Raw genomic sequence first — 27917 nt, 5'->3', positions numbered from 1 at the left:
AGAGAAACAAATAAGATTAATTCCATGTAATCTACTCTATTAATAGTTCCCCCTCTCTTTTTTCTTCCATTCACATTCTCTCTTGCAATAGAAGTAACACACAATATTGAATTCAGTGAATAACAATTACTGATGTTTTCTTCTGTGCTTTGTTTCATTATTCTTCCCTGTTTCTTGATTTCCTCAAACCAGAGTAGTAAAATGAAGAAGGAAGGAATGGCTTTATAAGAAATCAATTTGGCAAAGAAGGAATGGAATCAAAGACATTCCCAGCCATGTAGGTTTAATGACTGCCTACCGCAATACCTTAGGTAAGGACCTCCTTAAGCAAAGATGTGAATGATAAAAATCTCCTGGACCCTTCTCTTCGTAATTGTTTTTCATACAAGTATTTGTCACTGTGCCCCCAAATTATAATCATTCTTTGCATAGAATTTCATTTGAATTGCTGAGTTGGGCTTCCTAATCTCTCATAACACAAAAAGAAACAAAACATGTAATGTAACTTGGCCCCCCCCCCCCACCTTTTTTTTTTAAGGTTTTGGTCCAGGCTGTGTGATGTATTTATCAAAAAATAGGTGCACTAAAAATATGGTCTGCTTGACATGGATGCAAAATGGTTGGAAGAGATGTAGTTACTCATGACTCATTGGGAGATGGTAGAAGATACCAAAAGTGGTTTCACAGAAGTTGGTTCTGCATTTGCTTGTTTGTTTTGGATGAAATAGAAAGCATGCTCAGTGACTATACAGGTGACACCAGCTGAGGTGTCAAGGAATACATTGTAAGGGCATAGGCAGAACTAAATTTTATAGGATTGGAAAAGTGTTTCATGGAAAAACAAACTACAGAATTGGGTATAAAGAATGAACCATGGATTTGGTACAAGTGCCACATGGTACATGACAGATTGTGTGAGAAGATGGCAGGAGTGGACCTTTACAGCAGAACCTATTTTCTCACAGAACATAAATATGACTATGATTCCTTATCAGCAGTGTCTTCAAAAATCAAATTGAAAACCGGGTATGTGAATGGAAATGCAGCTCATAGACCTGCAGGAAATTCCACTCATCTTTACCAATTTGTGAGTCATTCCCTCAGCAGAAAGCAGTCTAAGGATCCTTAATTAAAGAACAATATAGACATTTTGGAGATTTAGAACACAAAAGTAAACTGCAAAAAATAAGCTATATAAAAAAAGTATTATACATATCTATTATTTAGTCTAGTGGGGAAAAAAGGACTGAGAAATTTGTAATTATTGAGGAAGTGGGAAGTTCGACACAAAGCATAATTATCAGCTATTCTCCATTGCCTGGGTGGACAGAAAAAGAGGAATTAGGCTTTGGCTATGAGATAGGAGGTGTGTGGGATGTGTGTCTTGTTAAACCACAATCATACAAGCATAGAATCACTTTCAGAAGGTCTTCACAAAGGCTAGTATCTGCTGGGCTGGGTTAGTTATGTGCATATCTGAAGGAGGTGGCAGGCTATACCTTCTATCCCAATGAGGTGAGAAAAGTGAGAAGCTGAGCATGTGGATTAAACACTTAAATCCTGTGGGAGCCATGAGCTTACCAGAGTTTCCTAAAAGCAAATGAAAATAGGTTTTTCTTTATTCTTCTTTTGCTTCTTCATAGCTCCTTCTTCTAAAGAAAACCTAAAAAGTACAACTTCTCCTCTGTCAGAACTTGTGTAGAAAAGCAATGGAACCTGTCCTCACTGGGTCGTCTAAGGCTGAAAACCAAACGTTTAGAAACTGACTCCTGGGATTTTTGAGCCTTTCATTTTGATCTTCTAGCAAGAGAAATGTTCATAACATTGGATGCTCCTCTCTTTAAAAAAAATTTTCCTACCCATGGGGCAGTTTAACAGCTCCCACTGGTTCCTGTATGCTCAATAAGGGATGATGTTGGCATGCAGAGCGGTGAAACTGCAACTGGAAACTTCTGGTGAATGAAACTGATGAAGGCACGGTAATGCTGAGTAATAATTTCATTCCTGGGCCTTAACCACCTAATTATGTGTCTAATAAAGTAGAAGTAGACTATGTGAAAGACCCTGCCCTAAGAAAAAGACTCTCCAGGTCAAAATCCACAAGAGCACCTGGAACCGCGAGTAAGGAATAACTTACAACCTCACATACACTTATCAGGCAGCACACGTGACAGCAGCGTGGAGACACAGGATTCAGAGGCAGCTGCATAATCAGCATGGGATATGAAGGTTTTTGATCTGGTTAAAGATCACGTATATTCTTAATTTTCCCAGTTATGGTAAAATACAGAAATAGATTGTATATGAAATAGAGATAATGATAGCAAGATGTAATTAAGTCATTAAGTGATACCTTTAAAAAATAATCTTAGTAGTTTTAATGATTTTTCTTGTTTTAAAAATTCAAAAGACTAGACTGATTTCATTTTACTCTTTTTATTCAAACTTACCTATGCTCAAACAATAATTCCAGTGAATTTTAAAAACACTTACCCTGTAATAGGCACATTTTCAATTTACACGCAGGGATGAAATGCATTATAGTGTTATTATAAAATGCATTTTGTGACTCAGTTGAATTTTTCCCTCTATGATAGCCATACTGTGCTGTGCTCTGTACCTGAATTTATAAACAAGTCTAGGTAGCTGATGTAGTGGATACATAGTCCTGAGTTTGTTTTTGCTGTTCCATGTCCAAACCAGAGAAGCTATGTGCTGTTATTGAACTTTCACTCACACTCTAAATTCAGAATTCATATAGCCTTTATTCTATCCACAGTCATCTCTCACATATCTACTTTTGGAGGGATAGCATTAAGAGATTAAGTGGTAAACACATACCCCAATTCACTTTAATGAACAATTCACCCCTGAGTGGTTTATACAAACAACTCTAAGGATACAGTAACACTATTCAATAGTGGTTTTATTCATAGATTTATATGTGAAGGAAAAGGTCTGACTTGATGCAAGTCTGCCTTCTTGGCCCTGCCTCAACTTTAACCGCAGCAATGGCTAAGCTGTCCTGAGTCAATGGACCCACTCACACAGAATTCACTTCATCTGTACCTTGAGGCTTGTGACAGTTGTCTCAACCCTCTCCTCAAATGATTTGAAAGTAGGAGAATTCCTAAAATAACAAAAAGAGAGAGGTCAGCTCCAAAGGCCTAGCTGTCTTAGCAACCATGCTGTTTGGTTTTCTGCTCATATTTGTAAACATGGCCTCTGCAACAGAGCTACCTGTCAGCTTGCCATGTACACCAACCACGTTTTAAAATGTATGTTACTTCTGTTAGGTTAGGTTCAGAAACCATAACCTGACATGGAGTTTTTCTAGGTAAAATGATCAGATACTCAACTATACAGTAAATAATATGGTATTTGGCAATGACACAACTGTAATAATTCCATGGTACACTGTAAATCGTTTCCAATGAGCCAGTGGAGCAATAAGTACCTTAAGTTTTCATTTAGCATTTATTGTTTCTATCACAACACTCCTCTTCCTGACTCAGGATTTTTAGTAAGCAATGGAAAATCCATATGAAGAATGTCATGTTTGAGTTTTGCCACTTGGCAGTATTTAAAGTTATTTATTTCAGCAAATGTGAGACAATTCAGAAATAGAGCAAGGAAAAAAATGTTCATATATTTTTTCTTTTCCATGCCTTAGAAAAATAATCATTTTGACAACTTACATGAAGTGGTGTTTTGGAAAGTTAATGCTTTCATTATTTTAAGATGAAACATACCCATTACCTACCTAACACCCAATGAAAATGGTGTTCTTAGCATGTGTTATTTTTTCTACCAAATAGGATACACCTATTTATTCACTTACCAAACAGAACCTTTGCAGCCTAATGGCTTTTTCTTTTTTCTTTTCTTTCTTTCTTTTTTTTTTTTTTTTTTTTTGATACAGAGTCTTGCTCTGTCGCCCAGGCTGGAGTGCAGTGGTGTGATCTTGACTCACTGCAACCTGTGCCTCCAGGGTTCAAGCAATTCTCCTGCCTCACCCTCCTGGGTAGCTGGGACTACAGGTCCCCACCACCACATCCAGCTATTTTTTTTGAATTTTTAGTAGAGACGGGGTTTCACCATGTTGGCCAGGCTGGTCTCGAAGTCTGACCTCAGGTAGTCCACCTGCCTCGGCCTCCAAAAGTCCTGGGATTACAGGCGTGAGCCACTGTGCCTGGTCCCTAATGACATTTTATCTGTGACTCATTCATTGTGTTAAATAACCTATACATCATTTTGTTCCTTTAAGCTTAAAAACTTCATTTGGTGCTTTCTGGTGTTCTATATTGGATTTGGCCCCATAATATAATTTAATGATATGACTACCATTAAAAATATCAACTCCTACTAAAGAAACAGGAACTGAACTCAGTGTATTTAAATATTGTATCCATGTCAGCTTTCAGCAGCAACAACTGCCATCATTTTCAGATCAAATAATTCAACTAAATGTTGAATTAATAAGGCACTTGTTATTCTCTCTTGAGTGCAAAAAAAAAAAGTAAAATAAGAGGAATGGCCTAGAAAAACTTTATAAAGGAGAACGGCTATAGAATATAGGTTTTATTGTATGGTGCAGAATGAAGTATCACTCTTATACCACTAAAAGGCAATGAACATAGATGTTCATGAGTGAATTTGGGAATTGTCTCCTGAGTCTTTGGTGCTCCACAGGGTCAGAAATGTACTTGCATTCAGGCTGCACAGATTAACAATGGTGAGTTCAGAGGGTCCTGACATGGCATCACATTTTGTGTATGACTCAAACACAAGTCAAATTCCTATGAGTGATTCTCCATAATCCTGTTTCATGATGAAATATTAGTAAAATTATACTTGCACGACTCAAAAAGTATATAGTTATTGGCACTTCATTTCCATTGCAGATTTTACTTGGCCAAGCCTGCACACATGACTGCCTGTCATCCATCAGTTACACAGTCCCACAGTGAGGAAATGGTTCATGGGTGTATGTTAGACAAGCAAAATAATTTTTTTTCAAGTTAGTTTCAGGCAAGCTCATGCAGATTGCGTTTAACCCATAAGCCACTACCAGATGAATTCCTGGTCCACAGGGGAAAACCATGTTAATTTTTCCAAGTTGTCTTCTGACACCCAGATTCAAAATTTGACAGGTAAAGGGGAACAGAGCTGTAGGTTCCACTACCCACCTTGGGTATTCTTATGCTAGGGAGAGCAAGCCATTCAAAGATGAACTAAGCAATCTTGAATCTGTACTCTCTGTTTACCACCAAATACAGAGAACTAAATACTGTGGTTAAATTTCCAAATCAACCAATTAACCACATAACCCCAGTGCAGAAGAGCCTTCCTTCATAAAATATAATAGAATATACATTCATCTAATTAAATTATACTAGGATACATGCTGGAGAACAGGGAGAAACTCTTTAATCAGATTTAAACAGATGTACAACTTTAATCAGATTTGATCAGATGTACAAACTTTTAGCGCTGCAAATGACCCTAGGAAGAATTTGGTTTCATGACAGTTAAAAAACAGAGGAAAAGAGTATATATATAAAGAATCTGGCTTCAGCGGTCTCAAACGTTTGAAAGTAACTGAACTCCTTCTACAATGCACTCAAACCACAACATTAATATAAAGCAGGTAGAAGAGGCATAGGTCTGACTGAAGTGGGGGAAGATCCCAAAGGCTTCATCTCTAGGCAGCCTTAGGGCTCAGTGGGTGGAGGGGCACCTTTGGCAAGCAGCTGATCTGGTTATAGCCTCTTATTCTAAACATGATGAAGCTGATACCGTTGAGGTGATTTTTCCATGAGTGGAAAGTTAATCCTTGGCAGAGCTGGGCTACAGCCTGCATTTTCTGATTTTCAATTTAACACTCATTCCTGTCTTGCTATTAGTTTAATTTTATCTGACTGCATCACTATGCCATGCAAACTTGAAGTGAGGAATGTCTTTCTCACCAGTTTTTATCTGGTCAGTAATTATACTGGCATTTTATTGTTTAACAAACATCTCACCTTAATATCTACCTTAAAAAATCCTAATGATATCCTTTCTAGAACTTTAGCCTTCTTAGTCTTCAATCCTTTCATTTAAACTTTCCCCCAGGCTGGCATTTAATTCTGCTGAAATGAGAAACCCAAGGTTACCTTTGCAAGATTGCTTGGCATGTTCAGACACTGTGCTAAGTGCTTTATGTAGGTTCCTTTGTTTATGCCTCACAAACATCATATGAAGTCGGTCTTATTTCTTGTAATATATGGATAAAAGAATTGAGGTTAGGTCACTTGCCTTGAGTCACACAGGAAAGGCTAGATTTAAGCCAGGATGTCTGGTCAAAAGCCCAAGCTACACAATTCTTCTACAGAATTGTCAACCTTTTCTTCTGAAGACCATCAGCAACTTCCTTTCGCATAAAGCAGGGGAACCCCATAAGTAAATATAAATAAAGTAACACCTTAAACACATTCCACATTAATATTACATAAAATACTTTACACACATTACCTCATAGCAGGCATACTTATGGAATGGCGAATGGAGTAGCTTCAGAGCAAAAGCAGATTAAAGGGGAAAAAAGAAAAAAGAAGAGAGCACACATAAGTACATGAAAAACTCCCTATTTATAGTTCTAAAACAGCAATTCCAAATATCTGAAATATTCCCTGCCCATCCAACCAAGATGATATTTGTTTTTGTTGGGTATAATGGGCATAGTCAGCTTTCAAGGGTATAAATGAAAAGTAGATGGTGGATCCACAGTTGCATATTATTTTACTTTCTGCAGCCTCCTTTTGCCAGGAAATCTGAGAATGTCTGGTTTCTCCCAGGTGAGCCCAGTAGCCCATGAGCATCTTCTCCAGGCCCAGCCTAGGTCTCTACTCCCTTCTGCTCAGGAAGACAGTAAGGAGCAAAAGGCAGTACCCAGGAAATAGAGCCAGGCAGGTAGAAGCTAATCATTCCATGGTAGAGAAACTGGCCAGAGGAAAGCAAGAAGTTAACATAAGACTTTCAAGGAAGCACATGCCAGGCAAACACAGTTCTCATAGGCCAATGTGAGGGCAGGGACTTCTGCATCCATTCTGGTTTGATTGTCAGGATGATTGATTTGTACCAGATGATTGTCAAGAACATCTGGTGCAAATACAAACATTCCTGAGAATTTTAAGAGATTTAGACTTCTCATCCTATGAATCCTAGTAGCTGATTCATCTTCCCTCTGGTTAATTGCCTGTTACTTTCTATTGAGTTCCACTCAGAAATCAGGCTGGGTAGGGGGAGGAGTACAATGGGTCCATTTTCCTGGTCTAGTGCTGGTTCCCACCTCACACTTTTCAACAGCACTCCTGCTTTCTCTTCTCTCAAGAAGCTAATAGTTCAGGGACCAAATCTGTCACCCTTCACTGATAATATCCACTGAGGGCATTAGTATGGGTAGCACTTTGCTAGAACACAGAAAGAAAAGGACAAAGAAATTCATGGGATACTTACGGTCTTACCCTAGACACTCGATTTAGAAACGATTAGGCAGATATTTCCTCAGAAATTACACTTAAAAAGCATCACTAAAAGAGCCTAATCTGCATTACCAATTGGTGTATCTCTGTAAACATAGACCACTTGCTCAGGAAAAAATTTAAAAAATAAAAGTGTATAATAAGATTCCAGCTAAAAGAAGGCTTAGTTTGGGGACTTGGGACTACCAATCACAAACTTCTTAACATATGCGCTTTTCCAGTAGCCTTTCTTCCCTTCAACTTCAGAAGGCACAGAAAGTTGAAGGTGAAACATCAACACAAATTACAGGTACAAGAAATTCACAGAAACATGACAATCTACAGAAAATCTGTTTTTGTTTCTCAACTTAACTTTCTAGAAGCTTTAGAAAACATACATAACTTTCAATCTCCACGTTGTTTTTTCTTCTTTTAATTCTATGGACCTCTGTCAACACCGGAAGAAATGGTGCAGAGAAAGAGACTCCTGAGAGATTGTTCAGCTAGTGAGATGGTGTCAATGATTCAGAAATGAGATACAGACATACTTCAATAAGTTCAAATGTATTAAGTGCCCTATAAACTATCTTCCTGGTCATGGACACTCTCTGGAAAATAGAGTGTAGTTTTGTTGGTTCAGGCACAGGGTGAAAGAAACAGGGAGCCCTGGGAAGCAAGGAGGCAGCAAGGCAATGGGCAGAGCCCCACATGCAGCCCCGTGGCGCTTACCCGATGGAGTGAGACCTGCAGCCGGGAAGCACAGGAGAGAAGAGCAGGAGCAGAGTTAGCAAACAGTAGGCGGGGAAACACCGCACTGCCCTTGGTGGTCCCCTTCCAAGGGCCCCAGGGCAGAGACGGGGTAGCTTCATTTACCGGTCTTGATTATACTTTTTAATGTCTCTGACAAATCATTTTACCAACTCAGGTTTTGCTTCTAACTGCTATTCCTATAAGTATATAACATTGATTGCACTGTAATAAAATGACATGCCTTCTCCAAACATTTTGTCCCCACTGGATCACAGTTTGAACAAATTAATTGAGAAGTTCCCAGAAGATGCCAATGTTATTAGAAAAATGATTCCAACCACTTGGATTTCTTCGGAGTACTTTCCTAAGTGTGACCTCATTTTAACTTTACAGGAAACATTTTGGTTAAGTGGGTATTAACAATGTTACTTTACGGATGGAGAAAGGGAGTGGAAAATTCCATGACAATCAGGTTAAAATGAGAATCTTACTTAGCTCAGAAAAATACAACTAATTTTTACAAAACATACAAATTAAATCCTAACATAATGCTTCTTTTTTTCCAGCTATTAAAAGGCCCAAATTCTAGGTTTTACAAAATCTGTAAATATTAATTTGGAGTAATTTTAAAGAAAAACTGAGAGGTGCTGTTTTTCTTCCAAGGTATTTGAATTTTGCTGGTGATGTTTTTGAATAAATTCAGAAATTTGTTATCAGAATGCACAAAAATGTTATAACATAACTAATAAAAATGTAGACTAATATGACACTTTTAACCAAAAAGAAGTTTAAAATAAAAAGTCTGTGACCAAATTTTAACATATCCCCCATATTTACAAATTGGCACATTAGTTTTTGACCAAAAAATCAAAGCTTACTAATTTTTCTCATTTAAGGGCTTTTATTAAATGAAGCTTAAACACTTTTAAAATGACTTTTATGTATATTACTTGCTTTGGCATAATTTAAAAGTAAAAATCTTTGTAAAACTTGTTGCTTTCACAGAGAGTTACTTATATACAAGTGTTAGATATAGTTTGAGAGAAATATACACATAAAATATTATGAAAATAAAGCTCTGAAATTTTCAAACTCTTCAAAATATTTCAGGATTGTATTTGATTAGCAACATAGACTACATTTTCCAATATTTTTAGCCACAGTGTATAATGAAAATTTTGTATCCTTTACATGGGGTAATAACAAAGGGAAAGTTTGGAAGTCCTGGAAAATAGGCCATCCACTATACTAAACAAAGCCACATTGAAACAGGAGGAAAGGCAGTCAATACAGCCTTGACATTATACCCAATTAGTGTTTGAATATGAATGTCAACATATTGCATATGCTTCATTCTTCACTGCTGGGAAAAACAATTTATGAAATACCGTGGGCTCCTGTTAATATCCTCTCCCTAATTTTTACCATCTTGTAACCAAGTAGGTCATTTAAAGATAAAAACTGCTATTTTTTGAGTGCATAATACATGTCAGGGTTTCTTCTGCTACTTTTGTAATAGTCCAATGACATTTTTATTCTTTTTTTTTTTTTTTTTGAGACGGAGTCTCGCTCCGTCGCCCAGGCTGGAGTGCAGTGGCCGGATCTCAGCTCACTGCAAGCTCCACCTCCCGGGTTTACGCCATTCTCCTGCCTCAGCCTCCCGAGTAGCTGGGACTACAGGCGCCCGCCACCTCGCCCGGCTAGTTTTTTGTATTTTTTAGTAGAGACGGGGTTTCACCGTGTTAGCCAGGATGGTCTCGATCTTCTGACCTCGTGATCCGCCCGTCTCGGCCTCCCAAAGTGCTGGGATTACAGGCTTGAGCCACCGCGCCCGGCCAACATTGTTATTCTTATCTCCATTTTATCAGTGAGAACTCACCTAAGGTGAACTAAGTTACGTCTGTCTTCCTCATAAATTGACCCTCTGAAGTCAGATTATTCGGAAGCTTGTTATAAATGCAGATTCCGAGACTCCACCCCAGACTTACTGAGCACAACCTCTGAGAGGTGCAACCTAAGAATACATATTTTAAACAAGCTTCAGAGGTGTTTATAAGGTCTCCTAAAGATGCAGAGGCACTATTCTAGTTAGCAGTATCATGCTGGAGTTCCCAGGGTTCAAGTGAAAGATTTCAACACAGTATGAAGAGAACCAGTTTTATAAACATGGGAAAATATGTTTTCTTGGGTATAATAGGTACCCAAGGGTATAAAGATAGACAGATATTTGCCTCTCAGTGTCAAAGCTTTTCCTTTTTTTTTTTTTTTTTTTTTTGAGACAGAGTCTCAACATTTTTATCCATTATAATAAAAAAAATACATATGTTGAGATGACCAGCTGATAGCTAGTGCTCCCTTCAAACGGAAAGCCAAGGGCTTAGCACTGTTCCCATAGTATTTTCCCACAGTACCTCATGTCTCCGAACTTCTTGCTGATGGCCGTTCCAACGTTGCTGAAAGCTGCAGTTGCCTTCTGCCCTGCGTGACTCAGGGTTTCATGTGTTTTCTTGTAGCTAGAAGTAAAACAGAACAACATGGTTTTTATGTCATGATCTCCCATAAACAATTCATCTTCCTTCTCACTCCTTACTTTGAAAACGTTCTTTCCTCAATAGATTTAGGAAGAAGATCCACAGAACCAACTGTTTCCATTCATTGTCTGGGGATGACGGGTTGGCGGCTGTTCATCAGAAGGAAAGTCAGACCATTAAATCTGAATTTAGGAAGTATATACAGATACAAATACAAATACAGATCTGAATGTGCAGATCTTTCATGACAAATAACGGAACTGCCCAGAGAGAAGAATGTTGTTCTTGAAGTGTATTAGTTCTAAAACAGACACGTGTCAATGAAAGCTCTAGGCACCAAAGGTGACAAAGAAATTAGAGAATGCAGGTTTAGGTTTTGAAGGGACATCTAAGCTTATACTGTTAATTTGGGTAAAAGAAAACCCAGAAAAAGGCAAACTACAGCTAGTTATTTAGTTTACTTTTCTAGTGTTTATAGCTGGGAATAATAAAAGCACATCATCTGAAGATGATATAGTGACTTTTTTTCAAAACAGTTTTAGGAATACGGTACTGTGAATATTTGTTGATAAGCCTATGTCACACTAGACTTGACTACTTGAGGGCAAGGAAGCCATTCATCTTTGTGTCCCTAGTCTCTGACAAAGGGATAAAGGAGAAGCTCCATAAAGAGTAGATGAATGAGTGGGTGATATCAAAAGGGACAACCTTCTGTGACTCTGAACTGGGAGTAGTGGCACTAGGAAAAGAAAGAGGTATGATGGATTACAGGGATCAAATGGATAGATTCAACAGGAGATGGTAAGTGACAAATAAGAGCAAGACAAAAGATTGTCCTGAGGATATGAGCATCATGACAAGAAGGACAATGGTGCTACTTATAGGGTTGAGAAATTTGAAATTTCTGAGTTAGTTATTAAAGTGGGAAATAAAAGGTACATAACTTGAGGAATAATAGTACATCAGCAAAATTTTTATACACATTAAAAAAAAAAACTCAAATCTTAAAAATGCATATGCTGTCTTCTTCTGATTTATGCTGCTCCCAGGTAAGTTCTTCCAAAACCCTGTTACACTTGCATGCATATGGTACCTGTAAGAAAACATTATACCCTATGAAATCAGCTGTGTAGGAACTGCCCTTTTCCCTCTACCCCTTCCATCTCCCACAAGTCATCCAGCCCTAAGTATGATCTCAGGCTCTAGTGAATGTTTTAAAATATGTGCCTTGGTCTTCCCTAGGACAGAAATAACTTTATTAATGTGGTATTCTTTTTGTCAGCAGGATGGAGTCTTTCTATAATATTGTTAGCATTATATGTTATTTATTAACACAATGCCTGCTTTTTTAGGAAGTATGAAAGACATACATTAACTAGATCATAAAACCAAATGTTCATTTACTAAACAGACATTTCCTATCAAAAATGAAAAGACCGAGGGGAATAAGGTCAAAGAAGAATCTGGTGACTAGGGGGTCATTTGTGTCTCTGGAGAGGACTGTGTGAGGAGAACAAGGAATGTGGATGCCAGATGGCACTGGGTCAAACAGCAAATGAGACAAAATGAAAGAAATGAACAGCTTTGAGGAAGTTTGCTTAATTTATTTTTTTCTGTGACGTTCCAAAAAATATCAGCTGATTCAAATTAAATTTCATGTTTACATTTTGCTACATGATTTTGGGTTTTAATTTTGGAAAAACATTTTTTGACTACATGAAACCATAGAATTTCAGGCAGTGTATACATGAAATCAAATAATATCATCAAGGAGACAAGAGGAAGATGGCAGATAGGAGGCAGACAGGCTAACGTGCATCTTGCACTTGCTCAGACAGAACAGTGTGTGGAGACTCACATCATGAACTTTTGCTCCAAGAAGCACCACAGGAACTTAACAGGAACACCAAAAGAATTCACAGATCCTTTGAAAGGAGTGGCACACTACGGCAAATTCTGAAAGACAGGTGAAAAACTGAGTTCCTAGAGTGTGAGAGGAGAAAACCTGCCTCTGAACCCACGTCTCCACTAGGGAATCTGAAAATCCAGATCACAGGAGAAGGATTTAACCTAACTTAGAGCTGGCATGGATTTAGGTATCTGGGCGAAATATAGCAGTAGCAGCAATGGGAAAAGCCTTATAGGCACTCCAGTCTCTAGCTTGAGCCCAGGGAATGTATATAACTGTATCTCACAGAGCGCCTCAAGGAAGGCAGCCAGTGGAATTAGGGAGGGGTCATGGGAGGAAAGAAGTTTCCAACTGAATTTTATAATAATTTCCACTGGGCATGAACTTTCTTAAGCAGAATCTGGGGGGTGACTGGAAACTGCTGCAGATAAGAGTGCAGGAGCTACCAACACTGTGGGCAGACAGGGAGGGGTGCGGCCTGAAAGCTGTGCTTGCTTTCTCAGCAGGGAAGCCTATGGCCTGGGGCAGGTCTGAGTTCAGTGTGCGCAGACTGCCTGGATGGAAACTCAGCTCTGTTAGCAGAGCACTGCAGGAGTGAGACTGGCCTCGCCAACTGCGTGGGAGCTGGGTGAGGCCTTTTGCTACCAGGTATCTGCCACTTCCCTGATGAACTATATGACGCAGCAGAGGCAGCCATAATCCCCTTTGGAAGGTAACCTCATTGGCCTGAGAACCACACCTCCCAACCCCCAACAGTGGCTGCAGCAAGCCCCACCCAAGGAGAGTCTGACCCGTCCAAGGAGAGTCTATCCCTGCCCCCACTTGATGGTATTTCTCTACCTGCCCTGGTAGAGAAGACATAAACTCTTGAGGGCTTTATGGACTCAACTATCTCCTGAGAAACCAGAATACCTCTCTTGGACAATTTAGGGCAAGCTTAAATCCCACTGTTACTACTGCAGCTGGTGCCTTCTTAAAAACACCACCTTCTGGCTGGAGGCGGACCAACTCAGGCCATTACTGCAACTCATGACAGAATAACTCTGATCCCAGGAAAAAGAAAAGAACAGCTAATACTGCTGCCTGTAACATCCTGGCTAAGCAGAGGTCCTGAGTCTGTCCACATGACAACTTCACTGCTAGCATAACCAGCATCTGAGAAAGCTGGCACATTAAACCTATCTACAACCAAGGATTCTCACAGAGTCTACTTCACTCCCTTGCCACCTCCACCAGAGCAAGTACTGGTATTCACAGCTGGGAGACCTGAAAACTGGTCATATCACAGGACTCTTTGCAGACATTTGCCAGCACCAGCCTGGAGCCTGGTAGTCCTGCTGGGTGGTTAGACTAAGAAGAGAAATAACAATCACTGCAGCCCAGCTCTCAGGATGTCCCATTTCTAAGGGAAGGGGGCGAGCACTACATCAAAGGATCACCCTATGGAACAAAAGAATGTGTACAACAGGCCCTGAGTTCCAGATCTTTCCACTGGTGGGAAGTTTCTCATAGCCGAGACACAATTGCCGTGCTGGGCGCAGTAGGGAAAGTCTGCACCTCTACCCCAAATGTCAGGCAGCCTCTGTGATTGTAGGGACTTGAAGAAGGGGTCCTTGTTCCCCCCGGCACTCTACTGTAGACACAGCTGGACTTCCCGCAGAGGAATGGAGGCACCTATAGACAGCCTTTCTGGAAGAATCCAGGGTGAGTGCAACCCCACAGGAGGAACACACCCCAGATTCAGGCCTGCATGACAGGCAAAGTCACAATTCCTCCCTACTTGGAACATCAACATTTCCATAGATGAAAAGAGGCGCCTGTCTGATCTGAATAGCCAGAACACTGGGACAGGAATGAGGCTATGCGGTGAGTAGCTTTCCTGCTGACCTGGTAGGAGAGCTGAGGTAGCTCCCACTCTTCACCCTGATAAAACCTCAGCACATCTAATTGAGAGCTCCTCCAGCCACCTTCATCAAGGCTGGGACCTCAGTCTACCATCAGGTATTACATCTACCCACCTGCCTTAGCCACAACCAGTGCCTAACCAGGGATACCTCTCCTAGTGGCCTAAAGCCTGAATCATCAACTCAGTAAATAAAACAGTGGGAAAAAAGTTAAATAAATAAATAAAGGGTACACCATGAGAGAACGAGATAAGCTCCAAGAGCTACCTGCCATTCGAACCCCATAAGAGGCAGTGAACTCGCCCACACACCAAGAATGTAACGACTACAAACAGCATAAGGGAAAGCCAGCTCACAAAAAAACTTTCCGTCACTAAGGATCTCATACAGAGTCTTCACCCCTACAAGCACCAAGAATTAAATTAGGCTAAAATAAACATTAAAGTCTAATCCTTAAGAGGCAAAAAATAAATTTAAGTTTAAAAAAAAATTCAAGCCAAAATAAATTCAAGAACAATTTTAAGAAATAGCCTATCCAAATGAGAAAAACCAGAAAAGTAATTCTAGTAAATACAACAAACCAGGGTTCTATAACACCCATGAAAGGCCACACTCGCTCCCAAGGAATGGATCCAAACCAAGAAGAAATCTCTGAATTGCCAGATAAAGAATTCAGAAGGCTGATTACTGTGCTACTCAAGGACATACCAGAGAAAGGTAAGTTGGCTGAAAACTAATTTAAAGAAACATAAAAAAAAAAATACAGGACATCAATAAAAAAATTTTTCATAAGGAAAAAACAATCATAACTTCTGGAAATGAAAGATTTGCTTAGGGAAATAAAAAATGCAGTGGAAAGTTTTAACAATAGACTAGAACAAGTAGAAAAAAGAACTTCAGAGGTCAAAGACAAGGCTTTCAAATGAACACAATCCAACAAAGACAAAGAAAAAAAAATGAACAAAGCCTCCAAGAAATTTGAGATTATGTTAAATGGCCAAACCTAAGAATAATTGCTGTTTCTGAGGAAGAAGAAAAATTTTAGTTTGGAAAACGTATTTGAAGAAATAATTGGGGAAAACTGCCCTGGCCTTGCTAGAGATCTAGACAACCAAATACAAGAAGCTCAAAGAACTCCTGTGAAATTATTCACAAAAAGATCATCACCTAGGCACACAGTCATCAGGTTATCTAAAATCAAGACCTCCTACCTTAGTGCCTCTGCTCTAGCTGTTCAGCTTTGTGATGCCATAAAATACGGCACGAAAAGGGTTGTGCTATATTTTAAATGTCCCATTTTGAAGAATTAAAAAGACTTAAGCCTGCACCCTTGGGAAGACTGTAAAAGCAACCTCTTTCTGTCCAATCAAGGCCAGAGGTCCCTGGGGCCTTGGCCACTTAGTGCCTACAAAATGGACTGAGCCCTAGGGAGAAGGGAGTGATAAGGGTAAAAAGGAAACCAGGGAAGGGTGGAGGAAAGGAAGAAAGTCTATTGAGCAACCACCTGCCACTGACTCTGTGTGGCCTGAAAGGTGACTCAAGGGAAAAGTAAATAAATAGTCTGCAATATCTGTGGCTTTTGCATGAAGTTGGGACTGGCTACTAGTTAGAGAATTCATTCTTGTGTTGGTCCCACATTTCTTCAATAATTCTTACAATTAGACCCAATATTTAATTTTCTTTTAAGCTTTTCCACGTAGTTTAACTTTATATATTTGAGAATGCTTTGAATTAAGATATGATTTTTAGAATTCTTTTTTTTTTTTTTTTTTGTCGCCCGGGCTGGTTTTTTGTATTTTTTAGTGGAGACGGGGTTTCACCATGTTAGCCAGGATGGTCTCGATCTCCTGACTTCGTGATCCACCCGTCTCGGCCTCCCAAAGTGCTGGGATTACAGGCTTGAGCCACCGCGCCCGGCCCAAGATATGATTTTTAAAACACTTTTTTCTGTGTGTGTGACAATCTGAATTTAATGCATAATTTAAATATAGCTAGCTAGAGAGAAGTATATATTGAAAATAGGTGATAGCTACGTTGTGTTTTAAACACATTTCTACAGCAAAATGGGAGGTGAGCCTGTGCAGTGATCTGATTACTTTAGTGTGGATTAATATTATTTATGTCCCCACCAAGAAAAATGCAAGTCTATTTCTATGTGAAATTTTATAGTTAAAATTCAGCTATACAGGTACTTTAATGCAGTGTTAAAGATTTTAGGACTCCTTATTTCCAGTAATTATTTAATGTTTAATCTGAAGGGCATTGGAGCCGAATTCCTTCAGATTACAGATGATGAAACTGAGGCCCAAAAGAGTTATGTGACTCTTAGTGACACAGGTAAGTCTAGGGCCTCGTCCAGGGTGCCTGCTTTCCATTAAAATATCTTGTTGCCTTGAAGATGATAGACATTTAAAGGTGAGTTGGGTCAGCTTTCTATAGCACCAGTGTTCAGAGAGAGAAACAGTATTGCATTTCAAGAATGCTAAAATGCACATTTTTTCCCCCACATTTTTATACCTCTTCCCTAAGCTAAACATCATATTCCTTTTATATATATGTATAGACTTGGGATCTCACTATGTTATCCAAGCTGACCTCAAATTCCTAGACTCTGGAAAACCTTCTTCCTCAGCCTCCCCAGCAGCTGGGATTATAGGCAAGCACCACTGAGCCCAGCTAACCATCACATTTCTTGAAAACAGTTAGTTGCTATTTTATATACATTACTTGGAAATCAACAATTGAAAGAAATTTCAAAAGGGTAAACAGTGAGAAAGGGTTATATGTAGGGAAACGATTTCCAAGAACATGGTAACCAGAGACCCCAAGAGAAATAGGCCATTGGGCTCCAAGACTTAAAAGCACCGAGGAGCACCACTCACACTATAGCCTAAGCCAAGCTTGTCCCACCTGTGGCCTGTAGGTCGCATGTGGCCCAGGACAGCTTTGAATGCAGCCCAACACAAATTCATAAACTTTCTTAAATCATTATGAGATTTTTTTTTTTGCAACTTTTTTTTCTTTTTAGTTCATCAGCTATCTTTAGTGTATTTTATGTGTGGCCCAAGGAAGCCCAGATATTGGACATGCCTGTTCTAAGCAAATAGTGCCTCAGGAGTTATGTATTGCACAGGCCCTGTAACGTTATGCTGCATCCTGATTGAACTTGATCTTAAAATTGGCTGAGTAATGTAGATCCCCATCCAGAAGTTAGGAGTCTGAGTCTTGGAAAAAAAAGAACAAAAACCCTCCTATCAGCCCAAAGAAGTTGGTGCTCTATTATTATTATTATTATTGTTTTATTTTATTTTTTTTGTAGACAGGGTATCACTTGGTCACCCAGGCTGTAGTGCAGTGGTGTGAACACGGCTCACTGCAGCCTCCATCTCCTGGGCTTAAGCAATCCTCCCACTTCAGCCCCCTAAGTAGCTGGGACTACAGGCACATGCCACCATACCTGGCTAATTTTTTGCATTTTTTGTAAAGACAGGGTTTCACCATGCTGCCCAGGCTGATCTTGAACTCGTGAGCTCAAGCAATTCTCTCACCTCGGCCTCCTGAAGGGCTAGGATTATAGGTGTGAGCCACAGCCCTCGATGATGTATTGCATTTTATTATGCCATGGAATGTGGCACATTTTTAATACTTAAGATTGTTTTTCAACACTATCATATGGAAGTATGTGCTATAATATTCAAATAATGAAAAACAACTTAAATACTAATACCCTGATTGACTTGACAATCTTCTAATTTAAATACAAATAGTATTTAGCATTTCAGATTGCTAGCTCTCTTACTTTAAGCTAAATATAGGTTCACCATTGCTGACTTACACAATTGATAAAGCAGAAGAACAATACGTTTTCCTTAAGTAAAAGCATGAATGTGTAAGATATCTTTGAGTTGCTGTCAGTTGTGCATTAGGTGGCAGAAACGTTGAAAGTATATGCTTCGAGTCTGTGTTGTGTGCCTGTCCTCACTTCAGCTACAGGAGCAGAATCAGGAGTTTCCAGTGTGAAGCTTCTAACTCAAGAGAACAACTGAAGCTTTCAGGTGAGTGAAGAGAAATCTACCCCTGTGTGTTCTAAAGCCATTCCAGCAAACAACACCGCTGTAGGGACCTGCACTTCTGAAAGGGTCAAATCTGGTCTAGGGCTGAACACTAGCTGCCATTACTTTCATAGTTAACCATTTGCCTTTCTTTGGCAGCAGTGGCAATAGCAGCTCACGTTTTTGAAAGCAATGGCAGCTAATGTTTATAGAGCACCTCATATGCATTAAGTCATTTAAGACTGTTTACTGAGAGATGTTTGGTTTTGAGTACACATAAACTTCCTGTTTTTCAAAGAAAGTCAACAGGAAAGTGGGCTTTACTTTTCGGAGACTCAATTTAGCTGGAATGGATAGCATTTATTGGCAAGGACAGGTTAGCTGTTTGGCCAGCACGCCAACCGGGGATCTTCAGTAGTGTGAGGTAAGGGTCTCTGCAAGCCAAATAAAAAGCATTCTGTTGACTTTTCATGCAAAAATCCACTTGACATGTTTTAATAATTTGAACATCAGTGTTAATAATCAAAAGGAGAAAGCATGTTGTTTTCTAAATTGTTTTGACTTAAAGCATTTTTCTACACACAACTAGAAGAAATAAAAAGTTCATCCTTTTAGAAGAAGGTATTTTATACCACGAATATATTTCCTCTTATGAGATTTAAAAGAGAGTATTCCTTTAATGGTTGAATATACACATTTCATCAAAGATACAAAAAAATTCATTTAGGATTATTTTATTCCAACGGCTCCCTAAATATGTTATCAGAACATAAATTTACTACTTGAATCTAGAAAAAAAGAATCTACTTCCTGCCTTGTGTAATAAGATGAAAGCCTGAAGGTAAAAAGAATGAACAACCATGTGAGAGACCGGGTATGTACATCTTTTAAAATTAGGTCTTTAATCTTCACTGGCACTCCTGAACTCAATAGCGCTACAACCAGGATCCCTCATAAAAAGAGATAATAAGAATTCTTGACCATAATGGCCTGGAAGTCTTAGAAGCACAAAATCAAAGAGTAAATAAATCATAAACTAACCTTCAATTTTTGAGCACTGTGCATTTTTAAAATGCTGAATGTGAGGCTTTTAGTCCTCTTTATATAAGATAAAGTTATTAAGCTTTCAAAAAGATAGAATAGTTTAAATTCCTTTCCAAAACCTCTGCCCTCTGTCGACTTACCATTTAGATTGTGGCACAATTCAGAGGGGTTTATTAGTGGGGGGATTTCATGGGTTAGAAAGCAGAACACTTGTTGAATAAATGAAGCCCACTGCTTTGAATAGCCCACCATAAAATTGCATTTCCTGATTCTACTTCTGCCTACAGAAGAGGCTGGATTTCTCCTCCTTTACCCCAAAGTCACCCACCTCTCTCATGTCTCCTTGAAGTCTAATAACAACATAAAAAGGCAGCAGAAAATCAAAAAATGGGGAGGACTTTTTTGTATGTTCTTAGATACAAATCTAGGCAAGTAAAATCTATGACAAGAACGACAGCAACAAGAAACCCTGGATACCAATGATCCCTTGACCTGTTCCTGTATTCCTGGAATCTTTCTGTAAAGGAGATAATTTCAGTCTGCTGTGTAATTATTCCTGCTTATCAAGGCCTATTTCGGTTTGAATCTTACTGCAGACTGAAATATGCCAAGATCTTTCATTAACATACCATAGATTTTCTTTTCATTATAAATCAAACTAAATAGGTCATGATTGCTTAATCAGTATGCAAAGTATTGCCTCTGGGAATCACACACATCCTCTGACAGCTAAAATTTTTTTTACTGCTTTGAAATCTAATTCTACCCAACCTAACCTGATCATAGTTCATCATTTCTTCACGTCAAATTTCTCATCATATGAGGTGTAGATTTTGTCCTGGAATGGGTATCATGAACAGCACTAAGAGCAGGGGTTTAATTAATTCAGAGGGATACAGATTTTATCGCTCCTCCAAATATGTGATTAAGGTCTACTGCCTTCCCTCAGCAACCAAGAAGAAAAGGTTGGAGACAGACCCTTTCTCCAAATTATAAGGTTGATAGACCTTATGCCTCCTCCGAAAGATGGGGATTGGTTCTTCCCTACAAGGGAAAGTTCACTTCATTCCTAAAGGTTAGTGAGTTCATGACCATTTGTATTTATTAAGTAATCCCCAAGGAAATCTCATCTAGTCATCTAGTTTTCAATGTTATCTATATGCAGATGAGTCCCAAATGTCCATCTCTGCGTTAAACTTTTCCACTGAGTTGTCCTCTCAGTCTATAAATCTGTTTATCTATCGGGCATTTCAGACTTTATGGAGCCAAAACGAATTATTGGGCCTCTCCTCCAGACTTGTTTCTCAATCTTTCTCACAGCAGCAAATAATCACTGCATGCCTGCAAAGAGTCAGATGCTCTTCTGCAGGCTTTACAAACATTAACTTACTGAGTCTTCACTACCTATGGGAACGGTATTAAGATGATCTCACTTCATGAATGCAGCAAGGCCTAGATTTCAACCCAAGCAACCATGAGCCTAACCGCAATGCTCGTAAACAGTTCCAACACTCAGTAGCCCAAGTCAAAGGCCTAGACATCACACTTCGTCCTATTTCCTTCATCATCCACCTGCAAACCACTGTTGATCTGTTCTCCAAATCCTTTCTATCCCCCGTGTCCATGATTTTGTCGAATAAACAAACAACAACAACAACAACAACAACAAAACTCAAACTCTGTCTTCCTAACTAGACTCTAAACTCCATAACCCCAGGGAATAAATCTGGGCTATTCATCCAACAAAATGCTTTACATTAAGTAGACTACCTGGCTATAAAACCTATTAGTTTTTCAAACATGGAAAAACACAAAGTAGACATTATCCTCTGTGGGAAGATGCTAGAAGCCTTCCTTGAACTTGCCAGCTCTATTTCCAGTCCCAGGAGGGAATATGAGTCTCTCCCCTCCCTTCCCCTAGCAGACCTTGCACAAACTTGACACTCCCTCTGCTCAGACATTCCCACCTCCCTGCCAGGCACCTCTTTCCTTCAGCAACAGAACTGCCAGCATTGCCCCGCCTTCCATTTGGGTAGTTTACCTGTGCAATGTGATTAGGAAGGCCATGAAGGAAGGTCTTCCTGGTACTTATACACCACAGGGAAGTTCAGACCAATGTAATATGAAGTCCTTAGGCCAGAGTGTGAAACTACTGACAGATAAACTTATTTAATTTAATGTCTAAAATCCTGTTATCCTTTCAGGAGCTTGTTCATATGGTGTTGCAATTTATCTTTTAAATTGCTGCACATCAGTGCGTGAGTTCTTATTTTTTCCCGTAATTGTCATCATTAGGTTGGGGAAGGTTGGTTAACTTCTGGAGATAAACTGACAAGCTCCCTGGCTCCATCCTGCCTGACTCTGGGCTGTGCCCTGAACCTATCTGGTTGAGTCCTTAGGGTGCACAAGCATAGAGCCCAGTAGGACTGCTAGGCCATATTTAGAGGGAGAGAAACATTCTCATTCTTATAGAAACTAAGGAAGTTGGGGAGATGTCATGCTCATTTTAGACCCAATTCCTCATACAAAGGACATCTTCACATAGCAGCAAAAAGTCTTACACTTTAGTTCTTAGGAACCAGCAGGCAAAGTTGGCTGCTGGCAAAACTGAAATAATTGCTGTCAATCATTGGTACCTCTTCCTACCATCAGGTCTCTCTATGCCTAGGAGAAAGAGAGAAAAATTGGCTCCAACTTAGTTATTAGGAATGCAATATCTTTACCTTCCAAAGTGTGATAGTAGAGAAGAAAATGCATAACCCGAAGACAATTTCTTAATGGTGAAATTTGGGACTAAAGTTAGGGCTAGGGATAAAGCCTCTGTGATTTCCTCACCAGCCCCTAACCCCCAATACACAAAAAGAAGAAAAATTACATCACATATGTGGAGTACTCTTCTTTGGTACAAGACCCCCTGGCAGGTAAAATACTTTGCAACATTAGAAAAGTACCATCATCATTAAATGTTTCATGCAACTTAAGAATAATAAAAAAAGTGTGATTGTAGAATAATCGAGATTATTCTGTACCTTGCCTAACATAAGACAGGATGATAATGGCAAAGCAAAATCCACTTCTTTTTTTTTTCTTTTGAGACAGTCTTCCTCTGTCGCCAGGGTGGAGTGCAGTGGTGCCATCTCGGTTCATTGCAACCTCTGCCTCCTAGGTTCAAGTGATTCGCCTGCCTCAGCCTCCCGAGTAGCTGGGATTACAGGGGAGTTCCACCACATCCAGCTATTTTTTTGTATTTTTTAGTAGAGACAGGGTTTCACCATGTTGGCCAGGATGGTCTTGATCTCCTGATCTCGTGATCCACCCACCTCAGCTTCCCAAAGTGCTGAGATTACAGGGCTAAAACAATTTCTACTGGTCTAAACCCAACTCTAAATACTCCCTAGAATAGTGAGAATGAAAAGTGCAAAACAAAAGACGAGAAGTACAAGGTTTTCTTTGTAAATCAACTGCCAACAAGTCAGTATTGAAACTGCCAACCAGTTTTGGAAGACATACGTAATGAGTGTCAAGTGTGCTGAGGAGAAAACACCTTCTCATTTATAGTTTTTACGAGAAGAAGTTTAAAAAAAGTATATCTGACAAATGTTTAAAAATATAAAGAGAAAAGCATTCAAACAATAAAACCTAATGAAAGAAGTCTGAGTGAAAACAGAGTTTCAGTGAATAAAGTTTTATTTCATGAAGCTGCTTCATAGAATCTGCTTCACGTGCAACATACTTAATGATTATTCACATTTCTTTGCTTTGCTTTTAGAGAAAGCATTGTTTTTTCCCTAGCTTCATGCACCAAATCAGCCTTGTAGGAAAAATGAAACAAAACACAACAGAGTGAGGAGCCAGCAGGCTGGGTTAATAAAACACTGTTCACATGATACTTACGCAGTGGTAGTCTGCATGTCATGCCAGCTTTTGCTGAAGTTCTGTTTTAATTCATTCATCAGGTTCATGCCGAGTTTTTGTTTTATCTCAACTAGATGCCTTTCTTTCGCTGACAAAACTTGTCGTAGTGTTGTAATTTCGTCTTCTAGCTATAAGGTGGAGGGGAAATGGAGGGGAAAAATGTCAGACCAGCAAAAAAGGATACTTACAGAAGCTCTGGGTGTTCCAAAGCAGCCTCTGACCCTCCTGTTTATACAACCCCACGTGTGGGTTTGCCAAACACACTCCCTACAGATGATAGTCTAATATCTCAAAGTAGAAACAGAATTTTTCATTTTAATGATTATAGAAGTAATCAATGCTGCTTGTTTAAAAAAAAAGTCAGATTGTACAGAAAAACATAAACAAGGAAATAAAAATCACCTGTATCCTACTAGGAAATAGCCACTGCTTATTTTTTGGTTTCTAAACTTCCAAATGTTCTTTCTATAAGTTGTATACAGACATAATTTTTGAACAAAAATTGGTTTTCTACTGTACCCTTATTTTATATAACTTCTTCTCAAGCGTCACTTTATTTATTTATTTTAAAGAGACAGGGTCTCCCTATGTTGACCAGGCTGGTCTCAAACTCTTGGCCTCAAGGGATTCTCCTGTCTTGGCCTCCGAAAGTTTTGAGATTACAGACTTGAGCCACCATGCCTGGCCTCAATGTAGTTTATTTTTTGCCAACCACACACAGTTGCATTGGTGCAGGAATGGAATTGGCAGACAATGGGGTTTTGCCAAGCTAATGCCTTAAGAAAGGGAGGAACAAGGGAATAGAGGATGTATGTAAAGGAGTGATTTGTGTTGATTTTTCTTTTTAACAGTTTTATTGACCTGTAACTGTCATACAATAAGCTGCAGACATTTAAAGTGTACATGTATAATTCGTAAGTTCTAACATATGTATCTACCCATGAAGCCATTATCACAATCAAAGTAGTGAATATATTCATCACCTTTTACTTGCTTTTTGTCATTCCTCCCTCTCTCTTCTTTCCTCTCCCCCAGTTCACTCTCACCAGACAGCCACTGACTTACTTTCTTTCCCTAGGGTTTAGTTTGCAGGTATTTCCTAGAATTTTACATAAATTGAATCATAGCATATATACTCATTTTTGCTTGACTTTGCAGATCGTTATTTTACATTCATCTATGTTGCTGCATTATCAATGGTTCTTCTCCTTTTTTGCAGAGTAGTATTCCATTGTATGGATATACCACAGTGTGTTGTTTGTTTGCCTGTTGAAAGGGCATTTAGGTTTGGCTAATGCAAATAAAGCTGCTATGAACATTCATGTACAAGGCTTCGTATGGACATATTTCCTCTGTCCCCTGTGCTACAGAAAAGCAGATCTCTTCAGCACTATAAAATTGCTCTTGCAAATGCAATTTCTAACACAAGAGCTCTGTAAAGTACTCAGATTTTGGAAAGTGCTGTTCTATCCTGTGAAAATAAATCTGAATAAATCACAAAGTCTTTGATTTTCATTAGTTATTATACTCTATAATATATTGCTTTGGTAACAGTGCTTACATTTACATCTTTGTTTTCTGAAAAACAGAAAACAAATTTTATGACTTTTCCTTGTTAAGCCAGAAAAGAATCGTTAGAACTACCTTAGTATCCCACATGCATAGAGGTAATAAAAGTCTGTCACTTTAGTAGATTTCTCACTGAATTTTTTTAAAAAGGAGCAACTGTGGCTCATTTACATGTAAAGTGTCACTCTACTTTGGACCACAAGCTGTATGTATCACACCAACCCTGTCAGCCTGTTAGTCATCTTGCAAATGCGTTCCTTGGATCTCCAGAGTCAGAGCTCCTAGGAAAGCACCTCAAGAAAGGCATCTGCCTTTGCAAAAACAAAACATATAATAAAACCCCCAGTCTTTTACCAGCCCCAATAGTGAACAGACAGAAATGGTTCTGGGAATCTTTATATATACAAATAATCATGTAAGCAAACCAAGCAGAAATACTGAAGCACAAGCATCTTAAGCATCCACAGTAAGAAGTAGAAATATCTTGGGGTTTTTAATATCAGCAAAATGTCCTGGCAATTTAACATTATCCATTTCTTTATGTTCATGGAACATTTTTCATATGTACATGGACACCTTTCTAAAATCTAAAGTGAATTACATATTCTATAAACATAGTATAATCAACAGAACCCTGTCTTTCCTTGATGAGCAAGAGTCTTCAGTGTACACACATACACTGATGACTATAAAAGGAGTATATTTAGGGACCACCAAAGAGAATGATGCTTTTAGTCTCTCCATTAAATGAGAATACACTGTTATTTTAAAATTAAGCCCTTCTATTCTTTTGTTATCATGTCATATTTCTCTTTTTCATCTTTGTCAATTTGTCCTCCTGCATTTAATCTACTGCCCAATATTTCTCATGGTTGTATCTCTTGCTCTTTTACCACAGAAAATGTTTGGGGTTCCTGTCAGCCTTTTATTCTCCATTAAAAAGGCCGTTTCTGCTTTCTTTCATTTAGAGTGACTGAAATTACTGAGAGTCTGTTTTTTGTTTGTTTTTATTTTTTGTTTGTTTGTTTGTTTGTTTTTGGTATATTGAGTGTTACAGTATTTTCCACTGTGTAAAAAAAAATGGGAAAAAATTTTAACTTGCTGAAATAAATTACAGATGTACACAAGGAGAAAGAAGCTTGAACACCTTAATATTCTCAACCTCATAGCTATGGAGCCCCGTAATTGTATTGAAAATCACGGGGGGCTGTGGATTATTCATTTGTTATCTGGAGGTGGGGAGAGAGTAAAGGATTCAGAGCTACCATTAAATTTTTAATAAAATCTTGATCCCCAAAAAGCGATAGAAACATTAAAGTGACCAATTTAACAAAAATCATTAAAAAAAAAAAAAGAAAGAAATATAAAGTCCCACATTTAATAATTTAAAAATTCAGGCACACTTTGAAAGGCACACATGGGGAAGAGACCTCTAATAAGAAGACATGAAGTCAGCTATTTAAGTTGGATGTATTCTCAGGTTCTATAATAAAATTCTAACCATTTCAGTGCAATATTTATCAGAGATCTAAATATATGCCAAAAACTCTATTAAGCAAATCCCTAAAGTTGGAAAAACAGACACTCTTTAATTACATTAACTTGTAAGGTTCCAAAGGACCAACCACCTCCCTTTGTGCAGAGCCAAGAGTCCTGCCACAATGAGGTCTTTAACTACAAATGCCTTACAGGCTGCTGCTGATGAACTTCAATCCTTTATCTGACTGAGATCGTTCGGTCTAGTTATCGCAGTGGTTCTCAACTTCAGTTTAAATAAGAGAGCGTAGTTAAAATGCAGCTTCCCAGGCATCTGCTGCCTTTTAATGCCCTGAGAGTTCAAGGCCTTAGATTTGGTGGAGCCAGACTACTTATGTTATTTAGCAAAAGCATCCTGAGATATTCTGATACAAGTAGTATGGAAACTCTATATTATAAGTGCTGCTGTAAGCCACATCCAATTTGGAATGAGATGAAGTGCAAGTAAATCACGTTAATGAATGAAAGTATTTAATATATCTTTTCCTTTTAATTTTGAATAATTATTTCTTCATTCCAAATTAAGGGTCTAGTTCTTTGGTTTCTTGACTCCCTAGAAGATCTCCTTGTAGGATGAATATTTATGCCCAAGATTAGATATTTAAGCTTGATTATTTAAATATGAATTAACAGGAAAATAACAAGTATTGACAAAGATGTGGAGGCATTGGAACCTCTGTACATTACTGGTAGGAATGGAAAATAGTTCCACCACTGTGGAAAACAGTCACGCAGTTTCTCAGAAAGTTAAACACAGAATTAATTTCCCCAGGACTCAGCAATTCCACTCTTAGGTATATACCCCAAAGAATTGAGAACAGGTACTCAAACAAATACATGAACACACGTGTTCATAGCAGCACTATTCACAATAAACCAAAGGTCACTACAGCCCAAATGTCCATCAAGAGGTGAATGAACAAATTGTAGTAGATAAATAAAATGGAATATTGTTCAGCCATAAAAAAAATGAAGTACTAAAACATGCTACAATGGATGAACCTCAAAAACATCAGGCTAAGTGAAAGAAGCCAGACACAAAAGGTCACATATTGTATGATTTCATTTATATGAAATACCAAGAATAGGTAAGCCCATAGAGACAGAATGAAGACTAGTGGCTGCCAGAGACTGGGGAGCGGGAAATGGAAGCAATGCTTAATGAGTACCAGTTTCCTTTCAGATGTGGTGGTTACACAGCA

General features: G+C 38.8%; 1 protein-coding gene across 6 annotated transcripts in view; it reads right to left on the bottom strand.

Moving 5' to 3' along the window:
* The window catches only part of TPD52L1 (TPD52 like 1), a 102655-nt gene that overhangs the window by 3157 nt on the left and 71581 nt on the right, over window positions 1-27917 (bottom strand). Inside the window, exons 3-7 of one of the 6 annotated variants that reach the window (XM_045391590.2) lie at window positions 23590-23738; window positions 10667-10768; window positions 8235-8249; window positions 6517-6555; window positions 3070-3130 (exon numbers count right to left, since the gene is read on the bottom strand). In XM_045391590.2, coding sequence (XP_045247525.1) covers window positions 3070-3130; window positions 6517-6555; window positions 8235-8249; window positions 10667-10768; window positions 23590-23738 — 366 coding nt within the window. The remainder of the gene's footprint in view (window positions 1-3069; window positions 3131-6516; window positions 6556-8234; window positions 8250-10666; window positions 10769-23589; window positions 23739-27917) is intronic. The other 5 variants (XM_005551725.4, XM_005551722.4, XM_005551726.4 and 2 more) reach the window with 5 other exon arrangements.

This window comes from Macaca fascicularis, chromosome 4, assembly GCF_037993035.2.
Source record: "Macaca fascicularis isolate 582-1 chromosome 4, T2T-MFA8v1.1".
Taxonomy (NCBI): Eukaryota; Metazoa; Chordata; class Mammalia; order Primates; family Cercopithecidae; genus Macaca; species Macaca fascicularis.
The sequence above is the reverse complement of the archived record's forward strand: the minus strand, read 5'-3'. Positions and strand labels throughout refer to the sequence as shown.